The sequence below is a fragment of the Orcinus orca genome, chromosome 10, assembly GCF_937001465.1.
Source record: "Orcinus orca chromosome 10, mOrcOrc1.1, whole genome shotgun sequence".
Classification (NCBI taxonomy): Eukaryota; Metazoa; Chordata; class Mammalia; order Artiodactyla; family Delphinidae; genus Orcinus; species Orcinus orca.
The window spans coordinates 20,473,477-20,492,478 of NC_064568.1; the positions used below are offsets into that span (position 1 = coordinate 20,473,477).

The window sequence follows — 19,002 nt, forward strand, 5'->3', positions numbered from 1 at the left end:
AACTTAGTTTCCACATTTCAGTTAGGAGAAATTATCATTATCTCATTTCTAAGGTATTTTAAAAGAAGAAATATCTTACAGTAAAATTACTTTGAAGCCAGAGGAGACCTTAGAAATATTAGTTGAAATCTCTTGGTTAAAAGATGAGGAAAGCTTCTTCTAAGTGAAACAGGAACTGGGAAGGGCAGGATCTATTAAAAGAAGAAACGCACACACAACCTCCTTCCCCCAAGGACCTAGTGATTCCATTTCTTAGCATTTAATCTGGAGAAACAAACTCCCCTGTACACAGAGAGGCATGTCTGCAAATGTTCACTGTGGCACTGTTTATAATAGGGAGAAACTAGAAACAACATGAACACTTAGCAGTACAAGGATTATGAAATATCACAAGTTATACTGGGGAATACTATGCAACAGCTTTTTAAAAGTAGATAGATCTAGATGAATAACAGCAGAAGGTCTTCAGGACATACTGGTGACTAAAGAAGCAGGCAGTAACAGATACAGACAATGCGATACTGTTTGTGTTAAATCATACACAAAACCATTCTATTATAACCTCTGCATGCAAGTGTAAGGGTGTATGTTCTTAAATACTTGGAAAGAGGTTGGAAAGACAAACAGCAAATTGAAAAAAAACCCAACAATGATTATTTTTAGGAATCAGAGAACTCTGGCCTTATTCTATCATTTTTATAAGGACAAAGTATTTATACATAAATTATATCCTTAAAAATCAGTTTAAGAAAAAGAGGATGGGGGCAAGAGATGAGAAATTCATACACACACAAACTATTTTCTACTTCCAAGCCCAATCCCTTTTTTATTTTCAGCCTCTTTCACTTGTTTATGAAACAAAAAATCTTAACTTTTCATAGGAAAAAGCTTAAAGATGTGACCAAGAGTAAATTAAGCATGTAAAAAAAAATAATTTTGAATGTTAGAAAACCTCTTTTTTAAGTCACAGGTAAAGTCAGAAATTTAGGAGGCTTCCTCATGTCACCCAATGTCTCCCCTCCAGATGTTTAATTTTTTTCTTTTAAATCTCACTGGAGAAGGTGATCCCATAATCCCCTTTTTTTTAATAAGTTCCAGTGTGAGCAACTAATATTTGGGTAGGTGGGGATCAAGACTCCCTCTTACCAAAAAAAAAAAACCCCAAAAAAACAAAACAACAAACTCCTCAAGATACTGAAAACGTGTGTGTGTGTGTGTGTGTGTGTGTGTGTGTGTGTGATTCAACTTGATCTGAGATTAAAATACAGGGAAAATTATATACTTTGGTCTCTCCAGAAAACAAGTTTCTTCCATAAAATGTACCTTTAACAGGTGAAACCAATTTTCCTCCAAAATGTCTGGAAATTTTTTGATATAACGGGAAACATGGACTCCAATATAATGAACATAAAACCAACTTACTCAAGTTGTGATTGTCCTTTTTTTGTCTCTCTTTGGCCAATGCTCTTGCTTCAGACTCTGTGGGAAAAATATGCGCTGTGCATGTGAATGAAGTCATTAGAAATTAGAATTGTTCAAGGCACACCACAGTGTAAACTACAAAACACCTATTTTCTAAAGAAATGGACACTTATATGACTTGAATAAAAATAGGGTTTTAAAATTTTTGACTTTTAAAAGGCTTGCATTTTTTTCCAAAAGCAACATATATCAAATAAATGCAAAAACTCAGCTTCTACAGAATGGCAAAAGACCAGTAACAAAGATGTCTGACAGGCTGTAAACATACAGGTACAAATAAGAAAAAAATAAATAACTAGAAACTATGGGAATTTGCTGTTCATAGTGTATTATCAGGAGTCAAATTTTCTTTTCAGGCAATAGATCTTTTCAGTCTTTCTTTGATATGTTACGAAGGTATGAAAACTAAGCCGAGAGGCTTCCAAATTGGATCTCTAACTGATTAATGGAAATGAACTCATTATTTAAGAACTTGGAGCCGGGTTTTGTCAGAACCTGCTAGAATGAAATGATTCAATGACTCTTAGGGGCAACTACTTACTAGTCTGAGTTTATAAAAACAAAAATAGGCATAGGGTACAGAGGCATTTAGTAGCAACTCCATTAGGAAAAGTCTATTTGCATAGCAACTCTGGTGAGATCTCTGTGATAAGGGATTACTTTCCGCCTTACAGAGAACAAAATAAAACAAGGAAAAAATGTTATTTCACTAATCCCGGGATTCAGGAACCTCTGTTATTTCCTTTTCAGAAGTGATATCCAAAACGTCACACTATCATTTCAGAACTTTATTTCAAAATAGAAATCTTTTCAGCATTACTTATAGCATATATTTATTATATGGCTATTATTATATGTATTTATATAGATAGATAAATAAATAATTCAGAAGCTGAATTATTTCAGTTAGGAAGATCAATCCAAATCATTTCTTTTTTTTTTTTACCTCTCACATAGAAGCATGACAGGCAGCTTTTATTCACACACCCTCTACTTCAGTATCTTAACTTTTTTATTGTTTTCTTTTTGCCCACCCCACCCTGTGGTTCTCTGCCTGTCACCCTCAATCCACCAACTGTGGACCAACTCTGGTCAAGGCAACCAGTGAACGCCTTTGCCATCTAGTGGCGGCAACCACATCCTTCCCACTGAGGCTGGCCTCTTGGCCTTGGGGAGGAGGGTTCTCTTCCAAGTTTGGGCACTCCCCTGCAGCCTTAGGGTATTCTTTAGGTTTTTCCTCTCTTATTTTAAAGCTTCCCTGTTCCAATCCCTGTGTAGTTTCTGCTTCCTGACTGGACCCTAATTCAGGTGGGAAAACTGGACTTCATAAAGATAATGTTTTTTCCTCTTAGGTCAGATTTGCTGACTCCCAAGCCTATTCTGTTTTGTCTACATTAGGCTACCTCCCAAACTATCAGTGGTCTGAACCTCATTTCCTGTCCCTTTTCTCCTTTTCTTGCCATTTTACCCTTGTCCAGTCTGTACTGGTCATTTTCTAAGATACCAGTGACTCTAGAAGTATATTGTCTGTTATATCTGCCTTTTTAAAAAATTTAATAAATGTATATCCCTTTCACCCATTTCCTCCTCCTACCCCCAGCTTCTGTTGTTTTCTTTTCTTTGTGAAGAAACAATCATATACATAATTCAAAACTCCACTTTGCACTCAGGAACTTTACACATGTCACTCTAACCATATTTTACCATTATTTAATACAGATTTCATTTAGCTATCTTTTCTAAGACTTCATTGTACTTTTCCTTCCTGTACAGTATCTACTTGTTTGTTGGCGTTTGATGGTTTTTATGTATTAATTAATCATCTTTTTTTAAACCAAATCAATGATTTTTTAAAAAAAATTCTTTCTCCTGCCACGATTTTCTGAAGTTTTTTTTTTTTTCAAGACACCCTTGAACAGAAGACGAATTTTCTGCACCAAATCTATATTCCATAGTCTCAGTCTATTCACCCAATCCTGTAGGATGCAAGGATCAAATAACAAAAAGGGGGATGAGGTGAAGGCCATAAAACCCAGCATGTTGGAATACCAGTTCTAATACAGTTTCATCATGTTTTAATGGCCAAATGCCTTCCCTAAAGTGTTAAACAAAAATGGAGAAATAGGTAATTTCACACTTGCCTCAAGAACAAATGATACCCATTGCTCCATTTGATGATTTATTTTTTCACTCCGTGTAATAACTCTTTTGCACATGATACAGCAAAAATAACAGGAGGCATCTGAAGATATAAGAAATATATTCTTACCCTATCCCAACTGTGGGCTTGAATGTGTGTCAAAGGAAAATTCAGACCAGGGTTCTCAAACTCAAAGGTTTCTAGGGGCCGAGCAACTAAGGAAAACACCAGATGGGGAGAGACATCTCATAATTGAAAGTGTTGCCTGCTGCCCTCACCCCAAAGGGGACAGCAGCCATAGACACAATAATGGGTGTCATGGAGTTACAGCAGCCTGATTCCCAGTATCTCAAGAAATACTGGAAACAAAGATTTTCAAAGATACATCCTCTATCTTAAAATATGGCTCAATGTTTTAACCACTGCATAGACCTAAAAAAGTATGTCTGCCAGTTGGAAATACTTCTGGAGGTCACTATTTGGATAACTTTGCTTACCAGAAAATTAACAGAAAATCTCTAGTAAGAGATTTTGCTGGGTATTTACCTGAGAGCTCCCTTTTTATGTTGGGAAGGTTCGCTGGGCAGGAGTTGCTGATGGTGAGGCCCGGTGGTGGCAGGCCTTGATTCCCATAAAGGTCAATCAAGTTTCCAGAGACAGGTAACTAGAGAGAGAAAAAGAGTAACGGAAATGAATTGTTGAACGATTCCTAAGTTATTCAGCTAAAACCCATATCCTACTCCAGACTTTATTTAAAAGAAATGATCTGATGTAAAAAGATATTTTTTAACGTAGGAAAAGATGAGATGTTTACCTTTTCATTCATTCACAGATATATGGTCTCCTTAGGGGGTTCCCCTTAGTGACAGGAAAGGAGGCAGAATCTCACGCCCATAAAATCACTCTGCTACCCAGCTTATAGGTTTATTTTGAGCATGGAGACAAAGGATAACGTGCGAACTCATTATTTAGCACATGTAGTAGCTTATAGAAGACACCCAGTAAATATTGTCTATTATTATAGGTAGGGTTATATGTGGCATGGCTTTGTTACCAAATCACGTTTTTCATCAAAGTCAACTTTTTTCCTTCCTTCTCTTCCTCTCTCCCTTATTTCTTTCTCTCTCTTTATAAGGAAAAGCAATTAACAGTGTTTTCTTATTTGAAAAGAAATGGTTTCCTTACTGCTAAGAAGCTATTTTCCTTGAAACTGAAATCTTTCACAAAGCCACAAGAGGGAGCCCACTGGCTTTCATAAAAGAACAAAACTTTACGTTTGAAAAAAAAAAATGAAAGAAATATTTAGCTTTCCTAAACTATCTTATGAGTGTTTGTCTCTTGTTCTGAATTGAATATTTTCAAGTAATGAACCTGTTTTTTTCCCAACAATGAGTTCCCTTTGCAACATATGCATTTTCCTGTAACTAGCTCCCTGTCATGAGTTTGATGCACCCATTTTTGTAGATGAAAGAGATCCAAGACATTTCCTCTTGCCACTCCCTGAAATAAAGTTCTAAATATTAATTGTTGGGAAATAGGTGGCTTCACTATTTCCACGGCAGACACTTCCCATTTCCAGCTTAACTTAAATAATTTCTGTAACTATTATTACCAGGTGAGATTTTATGTCATTCAGCCCTTCCCTTACTTGATTATACACTCTGAATCTGAGAAAAGTAAATTTAGATAACATTTAAGTATGATTAAACTGTTTAGTAATCAAGAGGTACCTGGTAAAGGCTGTACCACAATACAACACATTTCACTCTTTCAAATAACCACTAACATACAGATGAAATTATACCATGAAATATAGACTCAAATGTGTTTCCCCTCATGGGTAGCCATCAGCCATTGTATTCCTATCATGGCTTCTAAATAAATACTCTATGAACTAAACTCCTAGCTAGAGAGATGGGGGTGGGCTGTGCACAGAATAAGGTATTTTCCAACACGTTAATATGACATTTGCTCTGATACAATTGGGGTTGGGGGCAGGTAACACAGACAGATCAGCAGGGCACATCTCTCTTCTCCACTCAGTCTTTTGCTCCTTTGTGAAGACAGCATCTAAATCATGTACATAAAATGGATTACACATATCTTACTATACATATGCATATGAACAATGCATTGTGATAATGTAAAATGCCCTTGAACCACATTTCAAGGGCCTCTAGCTAAGGAACTGATAAAAAAAAAGTGACTTTGATTATTAGCTGTCATTTCACTTAGTGGTTTTATACGAAATAGGTCACCTTCTCAGGGTCAGCCTTGCCCTGTGTGTGTTCAGTTTTATTCTTGTCCAACTTAATACAGCAAAGTGAAATGTGCTCATATGTCTCAATACAGCACTGTACAGTCAGAGAGTCAAAACTTACAAAGCTGGTATGACATCTGGTATCCCTTCTAGATTCCAAAGCTTTATCCTCCCATCCTGGAATTTTAGATTTGGGAAGAACTACCAGGTATTAATAAACCAAGAATGTGACTTCAGATTCAATGCCACAAGCTAAAAACAATTGTTTCCATAGCTCGAGAAATATAGATCATATGTATTATGCTTCATATGCAAATCGTATGCAAAGCATGTAATTGTGTTATTATGATAATTTGTTAGAGATAAACAATAGGCAAGTGATAAATGCAACTAGCTTTTTAAAAAAAAACCCTCTAAGTCATCACTGGATCTATATTGAACAGATATCTTCTATTATAAGCTTCTCCAGAACAAGAATATATTTTCTAACCACAATGTAAAGGAAGATGTTATATGTACATATATTTAATAAATGCAGACTCACAGAAAAAGAGGGTGAAAAACTCAAAACTAGGAAGAAGACAGAGACAAAGACACAAGGGGCAGGATGGAAACAGGAACAGAGAGACACAAACCCAAGAGGGGGAGAGAGATGGATGGAAAAGTGGGGTGGAAGTGGGGGAAACCCAGAAGGGAATGGATTGGGAAGGGGTTAAAAACTGCAGAGAAGATTGCCTGGACTGACAGCAGTGCTGACCAAAAAGAGAGATGAATTAAAATCTCTATAACAAGACGCCTTATCGGGCACTCCACTGAGGTCAAACCTCATTACTTCCAGTTGAAAAAGCAGCTGATAACCCTCTGGAGAGTTCTCTAAAAGATTTCCTGCTTCGGCTGCTTTTCCAATACTTGCTGGTTAGGAGTGGGCAGCGGAGAGTGTGCTGGAATATTTTGCTGGGGAAAATTTAATTTTGTGGGCGCCTACTCTGAGCCAGGCACAGAAGTAGAAAGGCACTTTGTGTAGCTTATCTTGCTGACTCTACAAAAAGGAAAGTCTCGCTGTGTCTGAGTGGAGGTTTTTGATAGGAGGTTCACATTGCATGTTAATTGTAGTATTTGGGGGGCAGGATCAACCTGCTGATGATAACCAATTAGAAACTGCACTTTTCAATTAATCTCCAACTAAACCTGAGCAAATAAAAACCCAGGTGCTCACTAACCAAGTGTGGATACTCAAATTTAGAAATTCACAGTACAGTCATTTACCGCCTGGGCTTAGGAGTCAGACACCCGGGTTAGAACCTGCCTGTCATTGACCTGCTATATGATATTAACCTCTCTGAGGTGAGACGTCCCTGTTTGAAAAGTGGCAATCATATCACCCATCTCACAGGGTTTTGTAAAATGTAAATGAGATAAAAGTAGGTGAAACAGGGCTTCCCTGGTGGCGCAGTGGTTGAGAGTCCGCCTGCCGATGCAGGGGACACGGGTTCGTGCCCCGGTCCGGGAAGATCCCACATGCCGCGGAGCGGCTGGGACCGTGAGCCATGGCCGCTGAGCCTGCGCTCCGCAACGGGAGAGGCCACAACAGTGAGAGACCCGCGTACCGCAAAAAAAAAAAGTAGGTGAAACAGAGTACCTGCTTCTTAAGTGACTGACAAACTGCTATGTGTAGTAATAATAGTTTTCTGGAAAGTACCATATACCCAGTCTACAGTTTTTGGACAGTCAAGCTAATTTTCACTTTGATCAACAAAACTGTCTGCCATGTTAATTGCCAAGCATCCCGTTGACCACTGCACCAATTTATTGGACCGCAATGCAGATCTAAGCACAGAAATAAGGGGATCTGCAGAGCTAAAGTGACCACTCACTACCATAAATCTTCTTCATTGGGGATGCTTTTGCCCCTTTCCCCAGGGGACATTCGTCAACGTCTAGAGACACTTTTGGTTGTCATAGTGGGATGGCAAGGTGCGAATGACATCCAGTGGGTAGAAGCCAGGGATTCTGCTAAACATCCTACAACGGACAGGACAGTCTCCATAACAAAGAATTATCCATCTCAAATGTCAATAGTACCAAGGTTTGAAAGACTCTGCTCTAAATGATGGCTTATGCTCTTTGTATTACTGACTGTTACTTGTTGAAGCTACTCAGAGGAAGGCTGATTAAAATAATATGGCTTTCTAATTAGAAATGAGTCTCCTAGCCATGCAAATTTAAGAAATGATTCTGTGGTTCCCCGTCTGAATTAGAAAAATCTCCTCATAAACACGGTTAACATCAAAATTAGGTCAAAATAACACCTTTGGAGCTAAGGAAGAGGAAGAGGCATCTTCTGTTAACATGGATATATTGTGTCTTTGCTGAGTTTTTATCTAGCACATTAACTTGATGGACAAGATTTCACTTCCAGAGCACAAGCTACACAATGGACAGATGAAAGCCGCAACCTAATTAGGACAAATAAAGAGAAGGTAGACACACGTGGGTATGTGCCCTAAACTTGGTCTGAATCAAGTTCTTCAGTGCTCTGCTCTACCAAAATGAATATTTTTCCAAGTAAATGATAATTGTAAAATGTTATTATTTTTCTCTCTGGATGGTCCCCTTCTCTGAATATCAATTGAGCACTGTTAGCACAAGTAAACTGGGACTTTTATTCTTTGTTTGTGATGGTACAAGAGGGCCCTTGTGCTCTCAGAATAGTTATTTCTAGACTCCAATTCCTTAGGATAGTTTCCTCTCTAAGTGTTCCTTCCACTTTATTTTTTAAAGTAGTTTACTTGAAATAGACCATTTCAAAGAATCAAATAAAAGGAAAAATGCCCAATGTAAAGGACATTCAGTTTAAACTTCCCTGTGGGGAAAAAAAAATTAAAACATTAGTAAGTTGTAGTGGCTTTGTTATTTAATTTTGACAATTAAAACCCAAATTTACCATGAATAAGAGCTAGTAACTAACATTCAGTGAGAGCATGTCAGGCAAGACTGTCCTAAATATTTTTTTGTAGATTAACTCTTATAATTTTCACATGGTTTCTATTGTTTTCGATGCTACTGCTGTCCCCATTTTCCAGACAAGGAAAGTGAGGCAGGGAAGACAAATAACTCACTCCAGAGTATGTATTGAACTCAGATGTCTGGCTCAGAGTCTGTGTTCCAAACCTCTATGTTACAGTCTTTCTGCCCGTAGTAAAATGCTAAAATAGTTTGTTGTGGGAAAGCTCTGATGCGGGGCAACACAGAAGAGAAATGGATGCTGGGACAAAGTCAGTGACTCCTGAGCGTGGCTGCAGGTTACTCCTCTCCTGACTGGGAATTAATTAAATTCTACCTGGGGGTTCTTTCCTATCTGGGAACTCCCCTGAGATGGCCTCTCTGCTTCTGAATTATCCTTCTCCATTCAAGGTCTGAAGTGGTCTCCTTTTCTAAACTTGTAAGACCAATGAGACCAGGAAGGAGACCTGAGCCATTTGCATCCACAGCACCTTACCCAGCACTGCTCACATATGAGGTCTTTAATGAATGCTAAATCAATCTTAAAAGGAGTTCAGGAGCAATCGGATAATGAAAGACTAGGATGTCTACTCTGATGTAGACTGACCGGGGAGACGTGGGTTATCAGCCTAAAGGTCACATCTCCAGAAGGGTTATCACAAGGACGAGTTCTCCATGAGGCAAACTGGGACCCACATCTGCAATTCACAGAGAGACTCACTATGAGAAATATTTCCATTATCGAGTATGATATTATTCTAACGTAGAGCTTCACACATTACAGGTGCTGAGTGAATAACACCCAGAAAAAATGTTATCAAAATTATTTGAAGCTATAATAAATTACATTTAATAATTTAGATATTGTTGAGTACAAGCTATGTTTCCAACGCTAAATGCTGTACATACTTTATGAGATGACCATGTGAGGTAGAAACAGTGATCAGTCCCATTTTACAGATGGGGAAATGGAGGACTTTAAGAAGCAAAGTAATGTGCCAGGTCAGACAGTAAATGGCAGACTCAGGATTTGAATCCAGGTCTGATCATAAATCTTCAACTCCCAACCATTGTGCTTTACTGCTTCACTTGTAAGTGAGTGCATATTTTTCACTGGAGGCTTTTAAGAAGCCAAATGCCTGATATTTTGGTGGGGAATACAAAGGATATGCAAGAGGAGGTGAACGCATTGAGTACTAGGTTGGATCAGGTGACACCCAAGGTCCTCACCTTTGGGGAAAAATTTAAAAAGGAATAATTTTTAAAAATCATGCCAATTCTACAGTCCTCCTGAGTGTGCTCAGGTATCCACTTGATGCCACTGGAAAAACGACCACCCTCATCAGCAAAGTTCTTTTGAGACAAGTGCAGTCTGCCTCACGGGATGCGCGAAAGTTGGAAGCAAGAGGGTTCCACAGAAGCCAACCAAGGGCTCAAAGAAGTTGGGAAGAGTTTGGCACGGAAACATTTGTCAGAAAGAATATTTAGCTCTTTCAAAATGAGGGGGTGAGTTTAAATGGCCAGTAAACTGACAAAACTAAGGATCCCAGAAGAAGATTAGAGGTTTCGAGGGAAGTCATCCTTAACCCTCAAGACTTCAAGTAAGTGACTTAAAGGACTGGATCAAGATAGATAAGAAAACTTAACTATAAAAAATTGGTTTTCTAGGGATTTTAGTATAAAGAAGTAAGAGCTACCACATTCCCTTCCCAAGGAAATTTACTATTGGAATTTAGTCTTTAAAACTTTTTTGTGTGTATGTGGGGTAAAAAACATATGACCTAAAATTTCCCATCTTAACTATTTTTATTGGGTTGGCCAAAATGTTCGTGTGGGTTTTCCGGGAAAACCCGAACAAACTTTTTGGCCAATCCAATACGTGTACAGTTCAATTGTGTTAAGTATGTTCACATTGTTGGGCAACACATCTCCAGAACTTTTTCATCTTGCAAATCTGAATCTCTATACCCATTAATAACAACTCCCTTTTACCCCCTTACCATCATGGAAGTTAGTCTTTTAAAAACTAATTACTAAAGAATATGATAGTCTCATGGCATTGCTCGTATAGAAAACAGAAAAGGATGGGACTAGGCCTTCAAAGATGTACCGAGGAGTCCTGGCTCTGACACATCCGAGATGTGTAATCTAGCGCAACACAAGCTAACTTTTCCTAACCCTAAAACGGAGGGCATTGACCCAAGGAATTCCTGCAAGGACCAAAGAAGACAAAAATGGAAGGAGTGAAAGAAAATGAACTCTACAAGCAAGGCTCCAAACTGCAGAGAGGAATAAGTAACAGAGAAGAGCAAATATGACCCCTGATTAATTAACTAAAATTGGAATAAATTTGCTGTTGAAGAAGGGTAACTTGAATGTCACTCTATCACCTGTGACTAATAAGGGATCTCCTTTAAAAAGTGCATTAACTTTTCAGGCCAACTAGAAAACCACTGTAAATAACACAGTCCAGAGTATTTCCCTTGGCAGCAGTGTCCTAAGTTGGGCATCAGATGTCAAAGGCAACTGGAAGATCTAACGTGCTACTGAAAGTGGACTTGGACTCCAGGGAATGCAGAGCTTCATCATGGGGTTACTGATAAACTCATGAGAAATTCTTAATTTCTGATGTCTAAGTCATTTATTTGTGATCCTGAGATACTTCTCTGCCTCATCATCAATACATTTCTCAATGAATCACTTGCAAAGATAAACTGAAAATTCAGGAGAAGGGAGAAAACACTGGAAATAATGTCACAAGATTTTCTTTTAGAAAAAAAGATCACCGATACCGTATTTGCCATTTGCAAGGCGGGATCCATCAGGCCCAGGATTTCTTCATTATAACTTGATTCTAGGCTAATGATGTCATCGATTACATCATCCATCTGAAGGAAAAAGGCAATGGAAAACAAACAGATATAAGCAAAAACTGTGCAAAGCAACCCAAAAAGAAATCCATGGTCTTTCCTGACCCAAAGCAATAACATTCTTTAGTTAGATTCTAAGAGGTAACTGTCCTCTTACTCCCCAAATAAGAATATTATTGAAGACCATTAACACTAATGGGTGATGAGGATGACATATGCAACCAGCACTTAGTGAGTGATTACTAGGTGCCAGACACTGGGCGCAGGACTTTTTATGGGCTAGGTGATTTATCCTGACAATAACCCTATCAGGGTAGGTGCTATTATTATAGCAATTTTCCAGGTGAGATATATGAGAAGCAACTTGCCCGAAGTCACACTTCAGAGAAGGGTTACAGCCACAGTTTGAACCATGCTCTGAACTTTTATGCAAAACTGCCTGCCTTAAACAAGAAAGATGAACCAGGAAATTTCATCTTGAATGACAGCTGCCTTTTCCTTTTCTCCTCTAACGACTATGCCCTGTACCTTTCCCACACCCTCCTTGGAATAAAAAACCACAGATGGCAATTCAGCCCTTTGCTCCCACAGGGGTGTGTCGGGCACTGTGGCTCCCAGGCCACTGGGTATCCCTGCACTCATCTTACAAGGACTTGTAAAATAAGTTTCTCCTCGTACAGCTGCCAGCGTGCTTTGCACTCCCAGAGGAGTACACCAGGACGAGGTTACCATTACAGTCGTGGAGCTGACATTCCCTCTAGATCAATTTTATTCCTGTAGTACCAAAACATTAGTTATGATAATAAACAACAGTGATTACATGTGCATTGCAGCAGTTGCAAAGACAAGTCTGTGAAAACATTTCTTCGCAAACACCTTATATATTTGAGCTACTTGGTGTGCGTGTGCACACACGCTTGGGTCTTAATCGTACTTCACGAGTACACAATGAAATCTCAGAACTCAGACGGATGCTCCTTTGTGTCTTTTTGCCATTTTCTAATTAAAGAAGACAGGCTCCAACATCATGGGGCTTGTCGGAATCCTGGTTCTCCCACTTTCTGGATTGGGGTAACACCCTTAATCTTTAAGAGCCTCAGTGTCCCAATCTGTAAAATGGGGGTAATAATATTCATGGCCTTATTGGATTCTTGTGAGATTTCAGGACAAACCATATAAAGTGCTCACAGTGCCAAGAATATATAAACATTCAAAAAATGAGTGGCATTAAGTGATCCCTGAGAATAATTGGAGGTCAGTTTTGAATAACTGTCACCACACTCTTTCCTTTCCAGGTACACCAGTTGTATCTGTTTCGTTTGCTTGTTTTTAAGAGATGATTTTCTAAATGAGTTGGTAAACTGGAAAATGGGCCAGAAGACTTATGAGCAACCTTTCTTCGTAAATTTTTTATTTTATTTTTAGGGAAATGAACTTAGTGGGCTTGGTATGAGAGAATTTTTTCTCTTATGAAAAGAGTCATACATGTTGATAAAAGGCAGTAGAGAAAAGCAAAAAAAATAAGAATTTTTTGTTTATTATTCTTCTTTCTCATATATGTATATACACATTAAAAATACATAAATATATTAATAAATGGGTATAGCATGATTTATATAGCCATTAAGTAGGATGTCACAGAAGAACTTTTCATTATTTGGGAAAATATCCATGATTTATCATTAAATGAATAAAATTTCAAAATATATTTTCCATGAGATTCCATTTTATAAAACAATATATAGATCTCACACACACACACATCTTGGTTTTACAAATATCCTGTCAAAGTCGCTAACCTATAAATTTGTACAACATATTTTGATGATGGTATCTAAATGAAGTACAGCAGTTTACATTCTATTTTATTAAAATTTATGTATTTTAAGCACTGTTTAATGACTTACAGCAACTCAGGGAAAAATGCATTTCAAGTATCATTTCCCTAGTAATTTTTTAATCATGAGACATTATGAAGAAAATAGTTCTGTTCATAGCTTCCTCAATTAAAAAAAAAAAATCAATGGGGGAAAAAAAATCCCTTAAGTCATCAGGAAAGTGTGATCAGCCACAAATATAGATCCTCATTACAGAGCGTTACATCTTTGGGCTGCTGAGTCATTCAGTACCTGCATGCACGACGCTCGTAAATGCGTGTTCATACTTGGGCATTCGCTCTCCGCCCTGTTTTGTTCTTCAAACTTATAAAATCCCTGCAAAAACACAAGCAAAATCAGCCTATGATCTGGATTTGCAAATGACTTTTCAATGACATATTCACACGAGGCTGATGGCGCGGCAACAAGATGAACTAAGCTTTCTGATAAAGTGTAATCTGACCGAGAAACAAAATAATGAAGGAAGAACTTCTTCCAGCAAATCAGCTTGACAGATGACAAACATGGACAGAGAAGAATAAGATGGTTGGTTTGGGCAAAAGGGAAAAGACTTAGTCCCTCTAGAAATTAAAATCAACCAAACTTCAGAAGAGTCACCTCTGAATCACATGAACATTTCAGAGGACAAACTCCACTAAAATGAAGCTCATCATCTCATATTTGGAAATAACATATTAAATCACAACCCTCCTGTTAGGTATGCTTCAAATTTTGATGCAATAATTAGCTTGAGGTACATTTGAGTCTTGTCTCCAACCCAGCCTTTACAAACAGCAGATTTCACCAGCAGTGGCAATTTTATTAGGAAACCGAATTCACCCAGCAAGGAAATCTTTGCTTTTCTGTTAGATTTTCATGTGCTATATTCTTCCAATCCAGCCATGCACACTCTGTGCTTTTTTTTTTCCTTTCCAACTCAGGGAGCAATAAAAATAACATCCCAGACGTTCACAGCAAGCGGAAATTCTAAACCGCCTGTCCAACACCTTTTCTATTTTTACTCTCCCTTTTCCACCTTTCCTTCTCTCCTTGCATTTTCACTGCTCTGTAAACGGAAAGGAATGGAAGAGAACACTCAGCTAACGAAGCAGAAACGGGGTGGAAGAGAAAGTGTCCTCGCGTCTGGGTTCTGCTCTGAGGGGGCCAGGTCCCCTGCCAGGAGCCATAACCCAATAACCCGGGGATGGTGACAGGGAGAAGAGGCTGGAGGGTGACAGCTAGAATGGGGAATCGGGGACAACGGCCAGCGAAGGTGGCCACGCGGACAGACTGGAGTCCACGGTCAAGTGCGGGAGGGAGATCCAACAGACAGTCATTCAGTGTAAGAAAAAGGAGAGGGGAGGAGACATGAATTACCTCTTTTTCACAGTTGGAGTTAAGTGTAAGCATAGCCATGGGGCTGTTGGGTGCGCTGCTCCCGGGCACTGGTGGCATGACATGATCGCCAGGCTGGTTTGGACATGGCAAGCTCAGGACTTGGTTGGCATGTTTATTTGCTAAAGTGGTAGAAAGGTACTGCTTTACCTGCTGCCTTTGGGCTTGCTGTATGTGGTACTTGGTGGGGTTTTCGAGGTGGGTCTGCACCTGAACATAGCCACGGAGGGAAGAGAAGAGAGCGCTGTTATTGGTGAGTTTCGGACAGCTCTTCTTTCAGGCACAAGCATGAGACGGGCCAGTCCACCAAGAGAATAGATTATTAAGCCCCTGTTAGGTACCAGGCACCGTGCTGATGGATTTTGATACTACTGAAGTTTAAAGGCTAACCCTTAGGATTTGGGGTAGTACTCTGCCCTATTTCCCTGCTAACTGGCGGTCCATCATCTCTTTAAAACCTTGTGCCCTTCTTCTCATGTCTGATGACTAAAAATTTGCCACTATCTGTAGGGCAAAAATTTCCCCAACACACCTGAAAGAGTTTGTTAAGATCAAAACAACAATCTAGAAGAAGGCGCATAACTTGATTCATTTCAGTTTTCTTTGGCAAACAGAACCGCTTTCTGTTTTAAAAAAACACAAAAAATCCTCCTTAAGGAACAACTATAAAACGGTTGTAGAACGGAAACAGAAACATTCGGATGATTAAATCAACTGGTTGTGGATCAGTTCCTCCCACTTGCATTTGGACATGACTGTTCAACATTTTAATTAAGATCTTAAACTCAACATAAAAAGCAATTCCCCATTAAGCAGTTTCTTTCAAACACATAGCACTTCTATGTATGTGTTTTTGAAGGCATGAATATTAAGCCACCAACATTATTTTTCCCTTCTTTCTTATAGACATTAATAGAGAATAAGAACTTTTTTAAAAAAATCAATGATACTCAATTTAGTCACTTTTTCCTTGATAAACACAATTTAATCTTAGAGCCATGAACAGGAGCTCATGGAGAGAGCACAGCCATGCACCAGGGGAAAAAAAATCCTACTAATATTTACTTTATTCGAAACTACATTGAATTACTGATTATGGTATCAAACAATAAACAGCATTAAACGGGAAGACATGTACTTATTGAAAACTGTGTCTACTACAATAACATGAAAAGGTGAAACGCTCAATTTGATTACATTTCAGAGACTAAATATAAGAATAAAGCTCACCTGATAGTGATTATATTCTAGCATTTCCAGCATAACCACGTTTTAGGTGGCCCCAATCCAACAAATAACGGTAGACTATTCGCTCCCTCTACTTTCTGCAACTCCGATTCGTAGACTGGCATAGAGAAAGTACTATAAACAAGGTATCCCGAGACACCACCGGAAACTTTATCACAGCAGCCCTGCTTATAATAACCTAAGCTAATTAGTTATGCATGTAAAAAAAAAAGTTCACACAAAGGGCTTTTTTTTGGAAGCCCTACGAGTTTGCTCTTAAATATTGATATCAACCCCCCCGCACCCCACCCAGCTTGACGTCATACTTTTTTTCATAAATATAAAAGAACCTTTTTAAGGGATGAGCTATCAAAGTCAAACTCACTGTCAGATCAAGGCCAATTCACTATTCATCTTTAGTTCCAGTAGTATTAATAGACAATGGTATTTCTCTTTCAGCAATAGGTTAAGAGCTAGATGCCCCCTTTGGAGAACATTGCCTAAAAGCTACACATGAGACTCTTCTAACGGCCGAATAACTCAGCCCTTCCAAATGCAGAAAGAGTGTCTTTTAGTATGGGGGAGTCTCTGATGAACTTTCAAGTTCAACAGCCTCATCTTGCATCCTGGTCTCAATGTGCATCTTATTCTTAACTGGACAGATATATAAATTTCCTACTGACCTTGCATCAGGAAGAGGGGGAGCTATTCTAAATAGAAAAGGAAAAATACAGAGGCAGTTTTGGATATATATTTATGTGGAAAATAAGAAATACACATCTCCCCAATTTAATCCTCAAATAAGGAAGCATAAAATTTTTCACTAAAAAATCTTTTAATATAATTCTTGGAGCTAGAGAAGAATAAGAGTTACCATATACACAACTGAGGCATTTATAGATTTCCTTATTCATTCCATTATTTACTGTTATTATGTGCTAAACACTGTGCAAGGCACAGAATACACATTGTGAGCAAGTAGATATAATTGCCAGGTTTATGACCCTGAGAGTCTGGGGGGAAGCAAAGGAAGATAAAAGGCAAACAAATATATATCTAAAAATTATGGTAACAGTTGATATGCACTGCTGAATTGGTGAGATACTTCAAGCACAAGAATTTGAAATTCAATAATTCCATCCAAATGCCCAGGATAATGAAGTCCTTTAGTTGACAACCTCAAATTGTTTCAAATGACTGATCTAACATGCACACAGAGGTTCACAGAGACATTTTAAGTTTCATAAAGGGTCCAGACACGATAATGATGAGGACAATAGACATTTCTAAAATAAACATAAAATGAGGGCAATGAGTGTAATGTGCTTATTTCACTATTGCACTTTAAACACAAGGGGCTGCACATTTAAAAATAAACGTTAATTCACTGGCAGATCCTTATTTTTAATGAATCAGAATTTTAAGCTTCAGTAAGGAAAAAAGCAACTTGTTCTCTATTTGGCGTCAGTGAGGTCTTTACTACAACCAGGTTGGGGTAGTCAGAGTGGGATGTATTTTTGCCCTTTTACTGTCAGTGTCTTTTTAAGTAAGTTGAGAACAGATTGGCTGTAAACACTATGGAGAAGTCAGAACATCCCCAGATGTCTCCACTCCAAACACCTAAAACAGGTAACATAAGTGAGGTCATGATCTGTGGTGTGTAATAGGGAGTGGTGAGGCCTGTGGCAAACTAGAGGGTGGATATTTCATCTAAAAGGAAGAGCTAACATAATCTGCAACTGATTGTGGCCATATGGGAAAACTATTCCAGTCTAGCTAGATCTTCCAATTTTTCAATTTAGTTGGCAATCTGAACTTGTTTTTTAAATGAAATCTCCCAGATTACAAAAATGACACCAAATTGTTTGATTTTTCATATTGTAGAAGACAAATCAAACAAATCTGTTGGCTGGACTCAGCCCACAAGCCAGTAGAATGTGGTCTCTGCTCTATAATGCCCACAGGAGAATCTTCCTATCTACATTCCCTGGGGTGGGGGGTGGCCTAGGTTTTAAGAAGTTAGTTCCTCTTCTGAGAACTTAGCATCAAATCCAAGCACTCCTGGTGCTTCTCTGACAGGGATATCATGCCTGACAGCACAGTCAACAGAAGAATTAAGAAGTTGAAACCTGGGTTCAAATTCAGACTTTGCAGCTTACTACTTTTATGACCTTCTGCAAGTCATTAACCTTTCCAGGCCTTCATCACGTCATGTGCTCAATGGGAATGACAATAGAACCTGCCTCTTAGAGGTGTTTTCAGTATTAAATGAAATCACACCTCTACCAGGCTTAGCAACCTATCTCAAACAGCAATTCTCAAACTTTCTTTTTTGTCCTGGGACCCTTTTAAACTGTTTTAATTTCTTGTGTTTATGCAGGTTATATCTATCCATATTTCTCATCTTAGGAATTAAAAGTAAGAGATTTTTAAAACATAAGATTATCCACTAGCACATAGTCCACTGGCCCTTAGAACAATGACATTTTAACACATCATGTAGCCTCTGTAAAACTCTTCTGTATATAGATATCCCTCAGAATCCATGGGGATGGGTTTCAGGACCTCTTCAGATAGCAAAATCCACAGATGCTCAAGTCCCTAATATAAAATGGCATAGTACTGTACGCGAGAGATGAGCATGAAAAAAGGAAAATAACCTCTCGGTATTATTATGAAAGTAGTTTTGACCTGACAGAACTACAGGAGTCTTGGAGACCCCCAGGGCTCTCTGAGACACTTTGAGAA

General features: G+C 38.5%; 1 protein-coding gene across 10 annotated transcripts in view; it reads right to left on the reverse strand.

The window, feature by feature from the left end:
* The window catches only part of MITF (melanocyte inducing transcription factor), a 223,509-nt gene that overhangs the window by 16,390 nt on the left and 188,117 nt on the right, over positions 1-19,002 (reverse strand). For 3 of the 10 annotated variants that reach the window (XM_049715813.1, XM_004268011.4, XM_004268012.4), the window contains exons 3-7: positions 15,010-15,237; positions 13,885-13,968; positions 11,678-11,773; positions 4,169-4,286; positions 1,423-1,479 (exon numbers count right to left, since the gene is read on the reverse strand). In XM_049715813.1, coding sequence (XP_049571770.1) covers positions 1,423-1,479; positions 4,169-4,286; positions 11,678-11,773; positions 13,885-13,968; positions 15,010-15,237 — 583 coding nt within the window. Of the gene's footprint in view, positions 1-1,422; positions 1,498-4,168; positions 4,287-11,677; positions 11,774-13,884; positions 13,969-15,009; positions 15,238-16,257; positions 16,423-19,002 lie in introns of those variants that run through there. The other 7 variants (XM_049715812.1, XM_004268010.4, XM_049715814.1 and 4 more) reach the window with 6 other exon arrangements.